The sequence below is a fragment of the Phoxinus phoxinus genome (genome assembly GCF_949152265.1).
Source record: "Phoxinus phoxinus genome assembly, chromosome: 18".
NCBI classification, from domain to species: domain Eukaryota; kingdom Metazoa; phylum Chordata; class Actinopteri; order Cypriniformes; family Leuciscidae; genus Phoxinus; species Phoxinus phoxinus.
Window position 1 is genome coordinate 14,057,278 of NC_136893.1, and position 16,819 is coordinate 14,074,096.

The following is a 16,819-nucleotide window of genomic DNA, read 5'->3' on the forward strand; positions in this document are numbered from 1 at the left end:
TGGAAAGCATTTCCTTCCCTATGGTAATGGTAAATGAATATCGTGATACATAACAATATTCTATGACATGGGAAAAAAAAATTGTGATAATATTTTTAGTCATATCGACCAGCCCTATATGGAAGTACATAATGAGTATGGGACATACAGTATATACATATATATATATATATATATATATATATATGGGACATTATGGCAGTGAATCTGAAAGTGCGAGATGATTGATTTTAGCCTCCATTACAAAAGACCGCAAGCACATAAATGTAAGGTTAAATCAATCACACACACAGCTAGAATGCTACATTCAAGGTTTGACGTTGAGCCAGCCTCTCTCTGCCCTGACCGAGGGAGAAATATGTTGCCATTTTTTAACTTGCCCCGGGTCAGACAGCCCAAGGACACGTGAAACAAAATCTTATGTCGACGATCATATTCAAATTCTCGACAGCTTATAACAACCCTTCCAATAGAAATAGCCTCTTGGAATGGGATAAGTCCTGGCTTTGCATCCTAAAAGGGGAGACTATAGGAGAATAATAAAAAAATTATAAATTCTGATGTTAACATCCATATAATTTACTACATTGTCTCCACAATCGATATTATTCTTCATTTGATCTGCAGTGAAATCATTCCTTGAATAAAAAATACTGTGGGTTTAGAGTCATGCTGAGTATCAGTGAGTCTGCTGGACTGATTTTAAAGGTCCAACAATAATCATCAATCCATGATGTGAAATATCCACAAATCATAACATATGACCACTATGGTAATAGACTACAGTTTGACACTTTTCATTTAATTCTAAATGTCAATAGCACAAAGGAAAATGATCCTGGTGCTTTGAGGGCAATAAGATAAATGGATGACTGCGATAAAATCTGTGTTCTCAGCAAACCTTTAGCCATGACTAGCAGAATTCCTGGAAATTTTGGACAGGCTATCTCATTTCTACACATTGGAGGCAGGTTTCCTGTCTGTGAATTTTCAGTTCTGTGCTATCGGTCCTGTCCCTTCTGCTTTCAGATACACAAGTCAAACTGCTAGTTTTTTTCATATGTTCTATTTCATATGTGACCATGGACCACAAAACCGGTCATAAGTCGCACGGTATATTTGTGGCAATATCCAACGAAACATTGAATGGGTCAAAAATCAGCAAATCAGCATATTATAATGATTTCTGAAGGATCATGTGACACTGAAGACTGGAGTAATGATGCTGAAAATTCAGCTTTAACATCACAGGAATAAATGACATTAAAATATATTAAAATAGAAAATCATTGTTTTAAATTGTAATAATATATCACAATTTTGACTGTATGTTTGATCAAATAAAAACAGCCTTAGCGAGTATATGAGTCTTCTTTAAAAACAATTATAAACATCTTCCGACCACAAACTTTTGAACAGTAGCATGCATGGATGGAAATGAAGGGAAATTGTAAGTGATTATCAAACTTAGTGTGGAAACTTTGACAGCAGACAACTATTTACGAGCAACCAAAATGTTCATGACCGCATAATTTCATGACCCCCACAAAAATAACCGCGCAATGAGCCATCTCTTCCTTTTTCCTCTTTCCTGTACACGCTTACTCACACAAACACACACATACAAAAGGTGCTTCATGAACTAGAGATAAAGAAACACAAATAATGCCAAATAAAGAATGCAGCAGCAGCAGGTGGGCTAAGTGACCAAGACAAAGTCTTCCACATTACATGAAGATAATGATAATATTACAAATCTATTTTGGCCCAGCCAGAAAAAGGAGCAGTTTAAATGTTGTTTATGACAATGAGTTAAATATGCATGAACATCAGGGCTAAGTCATTTTTGTTAGCCTCCACTATGCAAAACCTCTTGTGAACAATAAAACAGTAAACAATAAAACATTTGAAGTGCAATCTATGTAAATCCTATATTTATATAATTTTTCAGGTTCCTGTTAGTGTAACAAAGATATCTGCAAATCATACAGGACCCTGTACATTTTGCACATTAGATAGATTTATCCTCCGTTATACGGTTAAGTGGGATCCGTTTTCATTCCATTTAAAGAGATGCAATCATTACTCGCCCTTATATGTACGACTTTTTTTCTTCATTGGAACACAAAAGGAGATGATGGTCTCAGCCAACATTAACTTTTATTGTATGTAAAACAAATATGCAATGGAAGGTTTCAAAGGCTGCCAGCCCCTAACATTCTGCCTAACTCTTTTTGAGCTTCAATAAAGAAATAAAGTCATGTAGGTTTGGAAGAATAGCCTAAATGATGACCGAGTTTACATGTGTGGGTGAACAATTCCATTAATGTGATGAGAACGACACAAGTAATGATAATCTAATGATACTAATAATAGTTAATGGTAATTGTTGGCAGCAGAACTATTTATATAACAGATGGTGTAAAGGCAGAGTAAAGGCCAAAGGCTCACAGACTACTCTGACAAATGAAAGCTGCTGGAGAAGCCATAACCAGCTCAATTCTGAAATATGTTGAGAGTTAACGGTAAGTGAGTGGTAGGCTATAGAGCAAGCATATAGCCACACAAAGTGTTCTTCCCATAGGCCTAAACTACATTGTTTACCCTAGGCCACCTGTGCAAACTCTTACAATAAATGTGTGCTTCAGCTCTTTGTGTGTACGTGCATTACACAACGAATCTCAAATGCAGATTTGACACACACAATACAAAATCATATGCCTATGTCCAACTTTTGGAAACGAAGCAGTGTCAAACCAGATAACAATGGGTTAACTTCTTTTTAGATCCTGGCTAAATGGATCCCAGCTCCAGAGGTGTTTAGCAATAGCAAGCAACATACAAATGCCTCGGGGCTTACCTTCCTTATTAAATATTCATTATCTTTGTAGCCTACATTCATCGAAATTTCACGCGTTGTGTTACTCATGTAGATACAATGTCGATTAACGACGACGACAGCTAAATACACTGTTTTGTTGTGTTTCAGAAGTCTCAAGACAGCCAAAGCTGATCTACAACATTTCTACAGTAGCCTACAGATGGACAGTTATTAAACAGGTCGCGTAGTGTAGCCTAGTAGTCCAATCAATTTTCCTGACCGCATTAATATGCAAATAAGGACGTTAATTGGATAGGCTACAACGGGGTTCCACAAAGTGTGAAAATCTACTCTTGATTAATATCTAACCCAGGATAAAGTATGACAAGATAACACAGGATATTCACTTTAACGTCTAGCATGTTAAATTAATGTAGTCAGTATTTAAGGCTACTTATTTGCATCTTTATTTAAATAAATATATTTTCAGGGCATCTGTTCATATTTCTCTATTTTCTTTAATCTAACGGTTTTATCTCAAATCTGTCATCCGGATTTAATGCTTTTTAAAACTACTGTTATTTTCGCATACGATACAGTAAATAGGATGTCATTACCATAAGTCTCCTAAAAAATTGTCAAAATAAACTAATAAAGCACAGTTTTAAACTACATTGAGAGAAACTGTCAGAGTGACTTTGCGCTGATTGTTCATATTCGATAACCGGTAGCGAGAGCGATACAATCTACACAGTTAACGTTACTGAAATAAACGAAAAGAAAAAAAAAGACTAAAACTACTCCTAAATACTAAAACCGTTGAGCAAAGCGAACACATACAGTATGGGCCAGAGAGGATCAGGAGCCTGGAGTAAAGACCGAGTCCGACTCATTGAGCTGTGTGCCGTGCTCGATTCATTCATACAGTAACAGTAACCATCAGTCCCCGCTCTTGCAGTTTTAATGTCGCCTTCAGCTTACCTTCGAGACGTCATGGCCGTCCTGGGAGCTGTCAGATGGAAATGTGTTTGAGCGGACTGAAGGGGAAAGTGTAATAAAATGTTCCTGCCTTCGCCGAGTCACTGCAGCGGAGCTGAGCGCGAGCGAGGGGCGTCTCACTCACACACACACACACACACACACACACACACACACACACACACACACACACAGCGACCGACTCTCTCTCCCTCCCTCCGCCTCTCACTGACAGAGAGGACACACCACCGATAACAGACGGGGAACTTTAGCAAACAACCGTTTATAAAGTCGGTATATAGCCATGTGTGTCTGCAGGTTTCCTATCTATAGCCTATAATTTGCCTTTTTTAATTAAAATGTTTCGGCCTGTGGACTTCATGACACCAAGACGGGCTTTTGTTGCAAAATAAAACATTGACAAATGGCATTCTTAGGTTAAACATTGGAAAAATAGAAAGATTTACTTTAAATTGATTTAAATGTATGCGTAAATTTAACAGATTGTATAGCCTACACATTACAGCCCAGGAAAAAAAGGCTACATATTTATGACTCATCTTGCAAAACTGTATCTACAGTTTAATGTGTTGAGAAATATAGCAATAATTTAGTAGCCTACCATGGAATTTATATTATTTGATCCCAATATTTCGTTTTATTTTAGATGTGTAGGCCTATCCTTGAAATTGATCACAAAACTCTAAGAACAATAACCATTACCAACTAGAATAGTAAAGACAATTTGTAAGAGTAAATTATTTTTTAAATGTGATTACACATGAACTGTTTTAATGTAATCTTGTGTGAGAGGTTTTTAGCGCCTTACACTTGCTGGACATGACCGGCATTTAGAGGTCCCGAAACACACCTCTGAGAGGGCCATAATGAAGTGTACATACTTTATATTCTTCTCTCCCTCCAGTCATGACACTCTTATTTTAGCAGTTCCTTCCATGTAATTATCACCTTTATTTCATATCCAAGCATGTTTATTAATACTCTGTTAGCTGTAATGCAGCTATTTTTGTTAGGGATAGAAGCACAACAGGAATGTTGACTCTGTTTTTGTTTCAGCAGTTTCCATTTGGGCCTGACCCCATTTGCATTGGGTGATTTGAAGGTGGCAGCTATAAGCACTGCAGACGTGCATGGCTGCCATGACATCACTGGCCCTAAGGGACATTAATCTGATGGGGATGCGATTATGCAATTTTCAGAAATGCAGGGCTTTATCTATGGATTTCTCTCTCTACACAGAGTCTGACCAGGTGTTTTCTGTGTAAGAGCCAATGCAAACAATGTGTCTGTAACTTTATACTTGAGGACAGTGTGTAACTGTTTTTCAACATTTCACCCATATGAAGGCCTACTGAGAAACATCAATAACACTTCAAAATTCACAATGTATTATATGTTAAGCCCATTTCCGACACATAAAAAAATCATGCTTGGTAAATCACAATAGTGGTAAATCATACAATACAAATGACATACAAAGTCAAGATTTTCACATACAAATCTGACTTTTTAAATCATAATTTCACATTTTTAAATCATATGATTTAGTATGTCATAACTATGTTGTTTTTTTTGCGGCATAAATTGGCTTCCATAGTAGTGTCATTGAATCTTTCAGTCAACTAGTTTGTAACACTGCTTAAATCAGCAATGAAACAATTGATTGTCCGAAATCGCAGGTACAAGTTACTTAGTTTGAACACAAACAAACAAATGCACACACGCACACACTTTTTCTGCAGGTTATATGACTTCAGTGACTGTCTTTTTGAGTGAGTCATTGAATCATTCAGCAATGAAACAACTGATTGACCGAATCACAGGTACACGTACTTACTTTGAATAAGTCATTACTTTGCAACTGCTGAAAAAGTATATGTTCTATAGGCCTATAGTATGAAAATGTGTAGTACGAATGTAATATGGACGTACTACATTCGCCATGTTGTCATTATCACCTATGATATGACCAACAGTACCAGCGTCAGTTGCGTCGCTTCACTTCCATTCACAAATCCTCTCCCGTGGCATTCAGTAACTAAAGGAGACACAGTTGGTTATGCTTTGAATTTGTTTGGAACTATTTTAATTTTTGTGTGAACTATTCCTTTATGGAAATCATTCACTAAAGGAAGAGCCATTGCTGCTGACAAGCTCCATTCCAAGACGCCCTTTGACCTTACAGCCCGAGGACCCTGTAGTCCAAACTAAAGCCTCATGAGGAGGAACAATGGGAGCCACAGATCCCCTGGTGGAGCCAGACAGCTGAAGCCTTGTTACATGCAGTAAAAGACCCTTTATTGCACTGGTGTGAGCATGTGTACTGAAGGAGCCTTCTGCTCATTTAGTGTGGATCATTGCCATGCAGAGAAATACAATGGATTTTTTCCATTAACCATTTTACCCCTAGCGAGAGTTCTTTGACAAGATCTGTTTATCTAACATCTCCAGGCAACCCTGGGCCTGTCATGTCTGATGACATTTTATATGCCCTTGAGAGAATAACTGTTGCACAGAATCAGATGATTAATAATACACTTTAATAGTTATAATATGAAGACATTACTGTACATTTCTGCTGGTTAAAAAAAAAAAGCACATTTTAAAATGTGCTCATTCAGTGTTATTGCAGGACTGTGTCTTTCAGTATTTTTACAATGTATAGTTAGAGTAGAACATTTTTAAAAGTCCATACATTTTTAAAATGAATATTTCTCATAATATCCGTATCTTATGTTCTTGACACCAAAGGCTGTGCATTCAATCAAACTATGCTATTAATCAAATGTTATGGCTCACATTAATTTGTCCCTTGGTAATGGCTGACACAATATTTGGCCCAATGTTTGTTCCAAGTTATTTATGAATATTAAAATTGCCAATGATTTTGCATTGTTGGGTCAATGTTTGATTTGAAGCACTTTTTTGTTGAATTTAACAAATACAATTAAATAATATAAAATAAACTTATCAAAAATTGGGGGTTTCTATTATTTGAAATTAAATAAATACTTTTATCAAGCGAGGATGCTTTAAATGGATAAAAAGTGACAAAGACTTTACATTGTTTAAAATATTTATATTTCAAATAAATGCTTTTCTTGAACTTTCTATTCATCAAATAATCCAGAAGATATGCATCACATTTTCCACAAAAAATATTAAGCAGCACAAATGCCTAGTTCTGTCACGAAGCTCTAGATGGCGCAGGCAGATGATATTCACTGATGATATTCACAGCGTTAACTATTTGCCACAAGCTGATTGGTTCATGTAGCATCTGCAGCCAATGAGCTCGCTGCTCACACCTTTTAAATGGCTGGTTAGCACTCACTGTAGCAGTTTGTAGTGCGCTTCAGAGTTCCTCCTCCCACCTTCCCCAGCTCCACCTGTATAAATCTGGTATGGGTCATTAATATGCTATTTGTGCAGCGGCAGTATGTCTTACATATCAGCGTATGTATTGGCAATAGCAAGTTCCTGTATTGCTCTGCAGCAGAAGCAGAATCAGCAGCAGCAGCGTAGCAGATCAAATACATTAACATTGTAATTTCCATCACAATTATAAAATCTCCCGAGAGTTGTCATGATAGAACTGTTTTCAACATTGATGAGAATAAGTAAGGAATGTTTCTTGAACAGCAAATCAGCATATTAAAATGACTTCTGAAGGATCACGTGACACTGAAAATTCAGCTTTGCCATCACAGGAATAAATTACACTTTTAAAATACAATTAATAGTTATATATTTAATATAAACTGTAATACGATTTCATAATATTTACTGAATATTTTATCAAATAAATACAAAGAGTATTGATGATCATAAAACCCCAAACTTTTGATCAATGATATAACACTAGAGAGACTCTGGGTTAGACAATTTGGGAACTGGAGGGATTTATTCACAGACGTTATCAGAAGTAAATGTTACAGAAAGTCAGGTCAGTTTGTTTTACATTTTATTTTATGGTGGTTGGAACACAAGACACAAGTAATAAAGTTAGTAATGGTAACGTCATGCCTCATTCTGTGCACTGCCCATCAGGTTTAGTTCAATCAATCGAAACAGTAGTTTACAAATGCCAGACTGAGAATCCTCTTAAGACATAAATAAGATACTGAAAATAGTATTTGTACAGTAAATAGTATTTTTGTAGAGTCCAGAACCACTATTATCGAGGCCTTCTGGAAATTCTCATAAGCATTATTAATATAATTATTAACATTTATGAATTAATTTACATGATGGGAATGAGGCTAATATACTGGCAAAGTGAGAGAGCACAGAACAATATGGACATGAACTCTTGTCACCCATGAACGGTGAATGATTTTAAGGCATTTCTCAGTTTCCATTCACACAGCAGATTTCCATGGCGGTTCTCACCATGAGCCCCATCCCTTGAGAGCAAAGCTACTGAAGGATGTCAAAAAACAACAACAAAAAAACTCCCATTATTATAAGAGATCAAAAATTCGAGTCCGCTGGAAAAGTGAAGGTGGGCGCTATACTAAAAAGGGTGGATGGTCCATACAGCTCGTGCAGTAACGAAGGGCTCCCGGTCTCATCCTGTGACGACGAATAAATGATCGATTATTCCCAGATCCATCCGCTCGCTCAGGATATGCCGTGTAGAGACAAGTCAGACTCGCTTCCAGTGTATAATACTAAAACAAAACCTCAGTAACAAATTTACACAGGGCTGTACATGATGATGATTATGATCTTGCATGTCCCAGGGTTTGTTAAAAAAAAAGAAAAAAGAAGAAGCATTAAAAAAAGATACGGTGATACTTATTTGGAGTGGAATATTGCAAAGCATCTTGTATCAAACTCATATTTCTTGCACAGAGACAGCACCACAGCATTGCATTTGTCTTGGAACAGGTTACAAAAACCATTTTGACTTGACAAACCCATGCATTAATATTTTCACTGGTTACCGTTGAACAAGAACAGCTCTTATGGGGGCCACAGTCATAGGATGCAAGGGGTCTACATACATCATCCCTTTTTTATAGCAAGTGCTGACAGCATTTTAAAGCGACATTTTCATTTGATACATGATAAGAAAAGAAAAAAAAAATGCAGTGAATACATGATCTTTGTTCGATGACGGAACATGCCAAGAATGTCAATGCTGTTTTTGTCCACCTGATGTGTTTTGAGTCTCTCATCTCTTCCTGTGTTACAGCGCCTCCCAAAGTTGAGTTGCTGCAACAGCCGTTACACACACACACACACACACACACACACACACACACACACACACACACACACACACACACACACACACACACACACACACACACACACACACACACACACACACACACACACACACACACACACACACACACACACACACACACACACACACACACACACACACACACACACACACACACACACACACACACACACACCAGATTGACAAATAGCAGGTATATATATATAACATTTCTTTATCTCCCAACTTGAATAATCAGATGTCCAGATTGCAATGTAGTCAGCTACATTTCTGCCCTGAATGGAATGATGAAGATCAAGAAAACCAAGGCAAAATCAACTCAACACTTAAAAAGATGCATGCAACAAGTGGTCACATAGTATATATATATATATAAATGTATATCTATATAAGTAATTGCTCTTTAGATATGCACAACACATGAGACGAATGATTGCAACAAAAAATAGCATCTTCAAAATTCACAGTCTCATGTATTTCATTACTATTTATTACATCTCACAAGTCAATAATGACGTTTGCATGGTAAAAACAATGGTGAATTTTGAGGAATGCTAAATGTTACGTCAGCTACTATCAGTTTGGGATTCAAAAGCTCAAAGTTTTGAGCTTTCGCCCCTGTTAGTGGTATCATAAATGAGGAATATCGTACATAGTCTTGCTCAGTGTATTTAACAGTTGCCGTCACGTGTCGATAAAGCGGAAAGTCGTTTCTTTTAGACCTTTTTTAATGCAGTAACGGACCACAGCAACAGCTCAGAGGAATGTTTGGTGACGGGAGCTATATGGCACCGAGAGAAGGCAATCCAGACGGCACAAACAGCACCGACCTCATCTGACACTGTTCAAGTAATAAGCGAGTACATGTTCGGTTGTTTGTCACAGAAACAGCACAGATGTAATACGATTTTTTGCTTGTCTTGTGACACCATGTTCGCCGACGGAGGACATGATTATGGTTGGACGCAAAGACGGGAAAAAAACGGGGGGAAAAAACGAAAAAACAAACAAACAATTAAAACAATGTAATTTTTCCAATATAAAAGGCAAAGAAAAGTATACAAAAAATAGAAAAATAATTACAGCAGTAGACATGGTGTTGGGAGGAACGGTGGTGCCAGACTATTTGGCCGAACAGTGTAATATTTTGGGACTGTTTAAGGCGTCCTCCACCAGATGTAGTTCCACCCCGTCGACTATCACATCTTTCACGCAGCCGACAAAGCCTGTGCTGTAAGCCTTGGGCAACCGGCGAGCTACGGACAGCTCCTCCAGACCACCTGAAGACGAGAGGAAAGGAAAAGATCAGATCAAGTGTACATGATATACTGCACAGCACTTCATATTCACACAACGGACCTAAACAAGCTAAATAAACCATTTCAGGAGATCCAATCACAAGTGGACAGCATGAAATGGGTACAGTAGTAAGAAATCCAAGTTATCACACTGCATGTGGGTCATTTTTGTACTATTTATGATTTTTATTTTATTTTTTATTAATAATTCATGATGTTTGTAAAAAAATACTTTTCACCTTGAGTTTTAAAGATGGATAGGCCTATACATGCATTTATGGTGGAGGGGAAATCTTTATATCTTATTCTCAACATGACACATTTTCCTGAAAATGTTATAAATGTTTCAAAACGTCATGAAACCAACATGAATTCAAAGAAATGTAAGATGTGTCAAAAAAAAAAAATATATATACACTTTTTTATTTTTTTTACCGTGGCCACTCTTATATGTCACTGACCCACAGTATAAATGCATGTCTTTATGTAACCTGAGATATTACCCACCATGCAGGCGAGCTAAAGCGCTATATATTATTCAAGGGCGATGAACCGTCTGTGTGTTATGGAAACCCTGTGTAGAAGACTGTTAAAAACTTAATCGCACCTGAGACACTGCGAGTGTAATGTGGGGGTGTCAGAATGTGAAAAGATAGAGACGCAGCACTCAGGAACAGGTGAGAAGATCAAACAGTGTTTTTGGGAGGCCGGGCTCCGGGGACGTTCTCTGACAGCTCCGAATGAGAGTTAGCTCACCTCCCTCGGGGACCTGACACTGTCGGAAATCCAGCTCCGTCTCCCGCTCTTTCAGCACGGTGAAAAATGTCTCCCCCTGTTGCTATTCGCTCAATTTCTCTAAGTTCTCTCTCTCTCTTTTGCCTCCCCGTGTTTCCCCTTTAATCGGATTGTATGCTTCTCAACGGGAGGATTGACGGGGCTAATTTCAAGTGAATTACATCTGAATAAGTAAATAAATAATGACGTTTGAAAGAAGGGATTTTCGGAGGGAGCTCTTGATGTTCGGGCTGTCTGAGGATAATGTATTCTAGCCACTGGGCATTGACAGCACCTGTTCTACTGGCTGGCCTTGAGCTGAAATACTTCTCTCAACCTTATAAGAAGATTTTGCACCCTTAACATGGAATAAATCCTCTTTCTTAATCCTAATAGGTTTGTCAAAAGAGAATGAGATGGCAAACACATAAACATTGGAGTTTTTAAAACACTCTATGGTACAGACTCATCCTTGAATTAATAATGAACTAAAAAGGTAATATTGTGTCTTAACATTCACGCTTTTGTGAAGTACTTGTGTGTAGGCCTTCAAGAGCACTCGCTTGTGGGGGAAGATCCAATTAGTCGTTACAAGTGGGGACTATTCGGAGAAGGTGTACCTAGTCGGTTTGTAAATGAGCTACGATTGAGCAAAGCAGCGTAAGATGGACTTACCCAACCAGAGAGCGCCGTCTGTGTCCAGCTGTGTGGCAGCCAAGGGTGATGACCCAGTGACAGCTGCCTCATTACCAACCTGCAGTGAGCCATCTCTGAGCGCTCTGTGGAGAGTAGAGAAGCACAGTGAGGCATCTAACACTGACAATCGGATTTTGCCTTCTGGCAAACCCGTGGTTAATATGCACTAAAGTTGCGGGAAACAAAGCGGTAATAATGCAGGAAGAAAGAAGATTGTGGAATTTCACTGGTAGTGGTAAACCTGCAGCAAACTGCCAGAAACATGCTACAGTTGGGAAACGTGTCTATAGCAAATATAATTGTCTGCCGTTTTTGGCCAACAGCTCTATGGCAAGCCTGAGGCACATATATAAATGACTGCCACTGCTGGAAAACACTTCTATGGCAAAAGTGTGGTAAATATAAATGTCCGCCAATACTAGCAAACATTTCTATGTGTCAATCTGTCTCAAATATAAATCAGGGCTCAATAATAAGGATGGCCCGCTGCCCCAGGGTGAGAGAGTTTTGGGCAAGTTAGAAAAACTTCATAATTTACATTTTCAGCTAGGTAACATTATTGTTTATAAATTAGGCTTTGTTGAAATTGCAAGAATTGGTAGCATCTGTATGAAGAGTAAGAAATGATAAACCAATCAGTACGTTTTTGTGTATCATGTTGCAGTGTTAAAGAAGAGTTAAATAATTTATTTCCAATTTCCATTTTTTAAGCAAAGAAAATATTTGATAAAAAAAATGATATAGCCATAAAAACTTGAAACATGCTCAGTCCGGTCTGTGTATAAACTCATCGCAGTGTTTAACGCAAAAAACACTCTCATGTGCGTTCCATGGTGTGTACAGTACATGTGAAATGCTTTTTACAGACATATTTTTCTTATGTGTTGGTAGGTAGCTAAAATCCACGCATGGGAACGCAAACACATTCTTATGACCATGTTCTTAGTTCTCATTAATAATGCACACCAAGTCGCTTTGAGACCCTTAAAACACTGTTGTTACAAGTTGCACGTGCAAGCTTCACTTTGAAATACGCAGCGCATATATATAACTAAATCGCATCCTTTGCGATTAGAAAATCACAGTAATATAGTGGTTTCTATTTAATGATGGTATATCGTGCAGCCCTAGACTAAATTGTTTGAGAGAGTGTGTGTGTGTCATTCACTGAAATGTAAATTTAGCTGCAGCCAGGTGACTTTGCGTGAAGAAAAACATCCTTACTGTTGAGTCCTGTAAATGTCTACACTGTGACAAACCTGCATAACTCTTGGTGTTTTACCTGCTGGCCTTGATTCGTATCCAGCGGTTGGTGTTGACCCGTACAGAGGAGCGCAGCACCACAGGCTTGGAGCCGAGGTCATAGGTCATCTGCACACGGCCGTCCACGATGGCGAGGGCGATGTAGTCGGAGCGCTCTACTCCCTTGCCACTCCACAAAATCAGACCGTGAGTAGCCTCAGTCTTGATGCTCAGCTCGAATTTATTCACCAGCAGGGCCTTCTCACTAGATCAAAAAGAGAGGAAATGCTATCACAAATCCATTGGCGTTTCAGAGACGCAGACTTAATGTGCATGAAACCCTGAGACTTACCTGCTGTTTTAACAACAACAGTGATGGAATTATGTGTGAAAACGTAGCTTCGATATAGTCAATAACCCGGAGAGGGCTTGATAAGCTAATGAACAGACTGAGCAGTTGTGGGTCCTCATGAAACTAGATAAACTAGGTCACGTTGAATGGGTTTTTGAACACGAATGTATGCGTATGCGTGTGTGAGAGGGCTGGTGACACACTTTAGGTTATCTCCAAGTTAACACTTCCTATTTTGCCTTCAAGCTCTAGATTTCCTCTTCCTGCGCGGGGAGCGCTAAGGAAGGATGCCCATTGCAGCTGCCGTCTGATGTGTGTTTTGATCTGGCTCCCTGGATGCAGCCTTCTCTTGTAAGGCATAGAGAAGGTGACATCTGCATGTCCTCGGGGAGGATGGTGACAGGGAGCCGATTGCATCCAACACCCTCTGCAAGTACACACATATACGCCACAAAGGAAAAGCTGCTATTTTTACAACAATTGCTTTGTTCTCAGTGGTGTACCTGTAGTCGCTGGCATCAAGAGAGCCATTATTTGAGCGAGCAAGCTTGTTTGTTAGTCAGAATAGCAAGTGTGTGGGGGCTTGTTTGCTAAATCAGGTAACATGTAAACAGGAGTAAGACAAGTAACAACAACACGGAAAAAAGACAAAGACAAAACGGAGAGAGACAAGACAACGGACACGACACAGAAGAAAAGAAATCAGATGGCGAATGCGCTCGCATCTTCACACCACATCACGACGAATAGAAACACTTTCTCCAAGGGTGGGTCGAACGCAACCAAACTGTGATATCATCTATGGTGTTTGTCTGTTGTACATTAGCTGTGTTCCTCTCAGGGTGAAGCTCAGGTGAATAAATAGGTGGCAGGTATGTTTTTGTATTTGAGAATTGAACCTAGAAAGAGTCCATTCGAACAATACGTGTTGTCTTGAGGAATGATTCATCTGAAGACGGGCGTGAAATCAGACGGCGCCCTCTCCAAGCCTGCCTGCACTGACAACTCAAATTTCGAATCATAATATTAGCAGCTCTACTAACAACTCGAGAATTGGAAATAACATCTTAATTTGTTTGATTAAAAAGACAGAATTTCATTATGCAAATGCTCTTGATGTGCCCGTGACGGTGTAAAGCCGAATAATAATTAGCTGTAATTGAATTCTTTCCCAACGAGACACATGTAATGTGCTGACTGGACTCTTTCCACAGGCCTTCCCTTCGTGCGGCCCCAGGCCAGGGCTTCGGCATCAGGGCAGCTAACTGTGATTATGCACCACTCTGCTGAGCGCATTATTGCTTATGTCCCATTAGGATCTCAAGCATCCAGAACATTCTACAGAGAAGTAGGGCTTAACCCCTTAAAGCTGGATTACATTTACAAAAAAACAGATCTACTTTAGGTATTTTGGTTAATAAAATGCATAGGGTGGTGCATTATTTTTTCATTCATAACAGAAGTGATCAGACTTAAAGAGTGATTCACACTGTCCACCTATAGAGGGCAGTGGCTCACATGGGAACGGTCATTAAACACGTCTCACATCTTAGCAGGCACACAGAATCTTCAGTTGCAGAACTCATACTAGATGCTTTTTGTGTATTTACACCTTTTGGACTGTTTAATACATTTTCACCATATGTGATCTGCTCCTTCATAATGGTTTCTTTGACCAATAAACACTTTTTAATGCACTGTGTGCAAAGTCTTTCTAATGATATTGTTTTTGTTGTTGTTTTTATTAGAACCGTTGTCATGAGTTGGAAGTTTATGTTTATGAAAAAAAAGTTTCTTATGCTTACCAAGGCTGCATTAATTTGATCAGAAATACAGCAAAAATAGAAATGGTGTGAAATATAATTACAATTTATAATAACCGTTTTCCTTTTTAATATATTTTAAATGTAATTTATTCCAGTGATGGCAAAGTTTAATTTTCAACATCATTACTCCAGACTACGTGATCCTTCAGAAATCATTCTAATATGATGATTTGGTGCTCAAAAAACATTTATTATTACCAATGTTGAAAACAGTTGTGCTGCTTATTATTTTAGTAGGAACCATGATCATTTGCCCCCAAAATCAGCATAGAAAACTCAAAAAGTCAAAATATTCTGTTTAGGATTGCATATTGCATATATTAGACAAATAAACATGTCTGAGACATATTAAAAATGATTTCAGTGTGCAAGCTGTGACATGCTACCCGACAAAAGCCCTGGCCTTTAGCCTCTGCTGGGGGACTGAGTGTGGGAGGACGGCGTGCCATTGGAAACAGTTCAGGCAGAGGGGACTCACCTCTGGTCAGACGGGTTCTCCAGTGACTCAGGACTTAGAGGAGCAAGGGAAGAAATGATAGGCATGCAATAAGTGCAAAAGGGTGGAGGGGAAGAACAGGGATCGCATAACACAGACAAGAAGACCTGCACCAAGAAGTTAGACTGACCTCACTAAATTATTCTAGTGTTTCAGTTGTTATGCCAGCATAGGCAAAGAAATTACACTGGGAGACTTTATCAGCAGTACCAGTGGTACTGGCACATTATTTTATTGTTCTGAGCTGTCACATGGTTGAGTTACTGCAATTTATCAACAATTCCATCACTCTCGACCAGTCAAGTGAGCGAGAAAGCGAGAAAAATAGTAACTACGTGAGTGTACAGTATGTTAGAAAGACTGGTTGTATTCGATCAAATTCTAAAACCTATGGATGCAGCATTGGTTCACTTAACTTAATTCTGCTAAAAGATCTTTCTTGATCATATTTTGCCCAAATTCTATGGCAGTAACGTATGTATCTATTGCAAGATGATGGACAAAACGAGACATACATTTCATTAAGTAATAAGTACTGACAACCGTCGAAAAATAGTTTTAAGCAATATAAATGAATGACTATTTTACCCAATATTTGAGTGTGCCATGTATTTTATGTTGTTATGCTATAGTGTGCTGTTAGCAACATGCTAATGTCAAACTACTGAAATCAAGTTGAGTTTCTATATGTGTGGTGTGATTTTCTGCTTCCTAAGATGGCAGCTTCCAATGTAGGTAGCAATGTAGCTTACTATGTATTGGAACTGAGCTAAATAAGACAAAATGCCAATTATATAAAAAAACACATTTAGGAACAGGTCACTGAAGGGTAAGAATGGGTAAATTGATCCAAGGCTGCTGAGCTAAAGAGAACGAATAAAGACATATGAAGAGCACAGTAAATACTAAACAGAAATATGACTCTACTCCCACAGATGGGGCGCTACTATGCTGACGCCCTCTAAGGAATTCATTCATTTTAAGGGCTCTGCTCAAAACCAGATCAAGCTAAATTGATGACACTCGTTCTGAAGGGCTGGTCAGCTTTCTTGGTTGAG

General features: G+C 38.5%; 2 protein-coding genes across 7 annotated transcripts in view; both read right to left on the reverse strand.

The window, feature by feature from the left end:
• Positions 1–4,032, reverse strand: part of ptpn11b (protein tyrosine phosphatase non-receptor type 11b) — a 28,044-nt gene extending 24,012 nt beyond the window's left edge. Inside the window, exon 1 of the mRNA XM_079588376.1 lies at positions 3,803–4,032. Within this exon, the coding sequence (XP_079444502.1) occupies positions 3,803–3,816 (14 nt within the window). The 5' untranslated portion in view covers positions 3,817–4,032. The remainder of the gene's footprint in view (positions 1–3,802) is intronic.
• A 4,543-nt stretch (positions 4,033–8,575) lies between these two features.
• The window catches only part of agrn (agrin), a 272,520-nt gene continuing 264,276 nt past the window's right edge, over positions 8,576–16,819 (reverse strand). For 5 of the 6 annotated variants that reach the window (XM_079588149.1, XM_079588150.1, XM_079588148.1 and 2 more), the window contains 3 exons: positions 13,128–13,352; positions 11,825–11,928; positions 8,576–10,357 (listed from right to left, as the gene is read on the reverse strand). In XM_079588149.1, coding sequence (XP_079444275.1) covers positions 10,200–10,357; positions 11,825–11,928; positions 13,128–13,352 — 487 coding nt within the window. In that variant the 3' untranslated portion in view covers positions 8,576–10,199. The remainder of the gene's footprint in view (positions 10,358–11,824; positions 11,929–13,127; positions 13,353–16,819) is intronic. The other variant, XM_079588151.1, reaches the window with a different exon arrangement.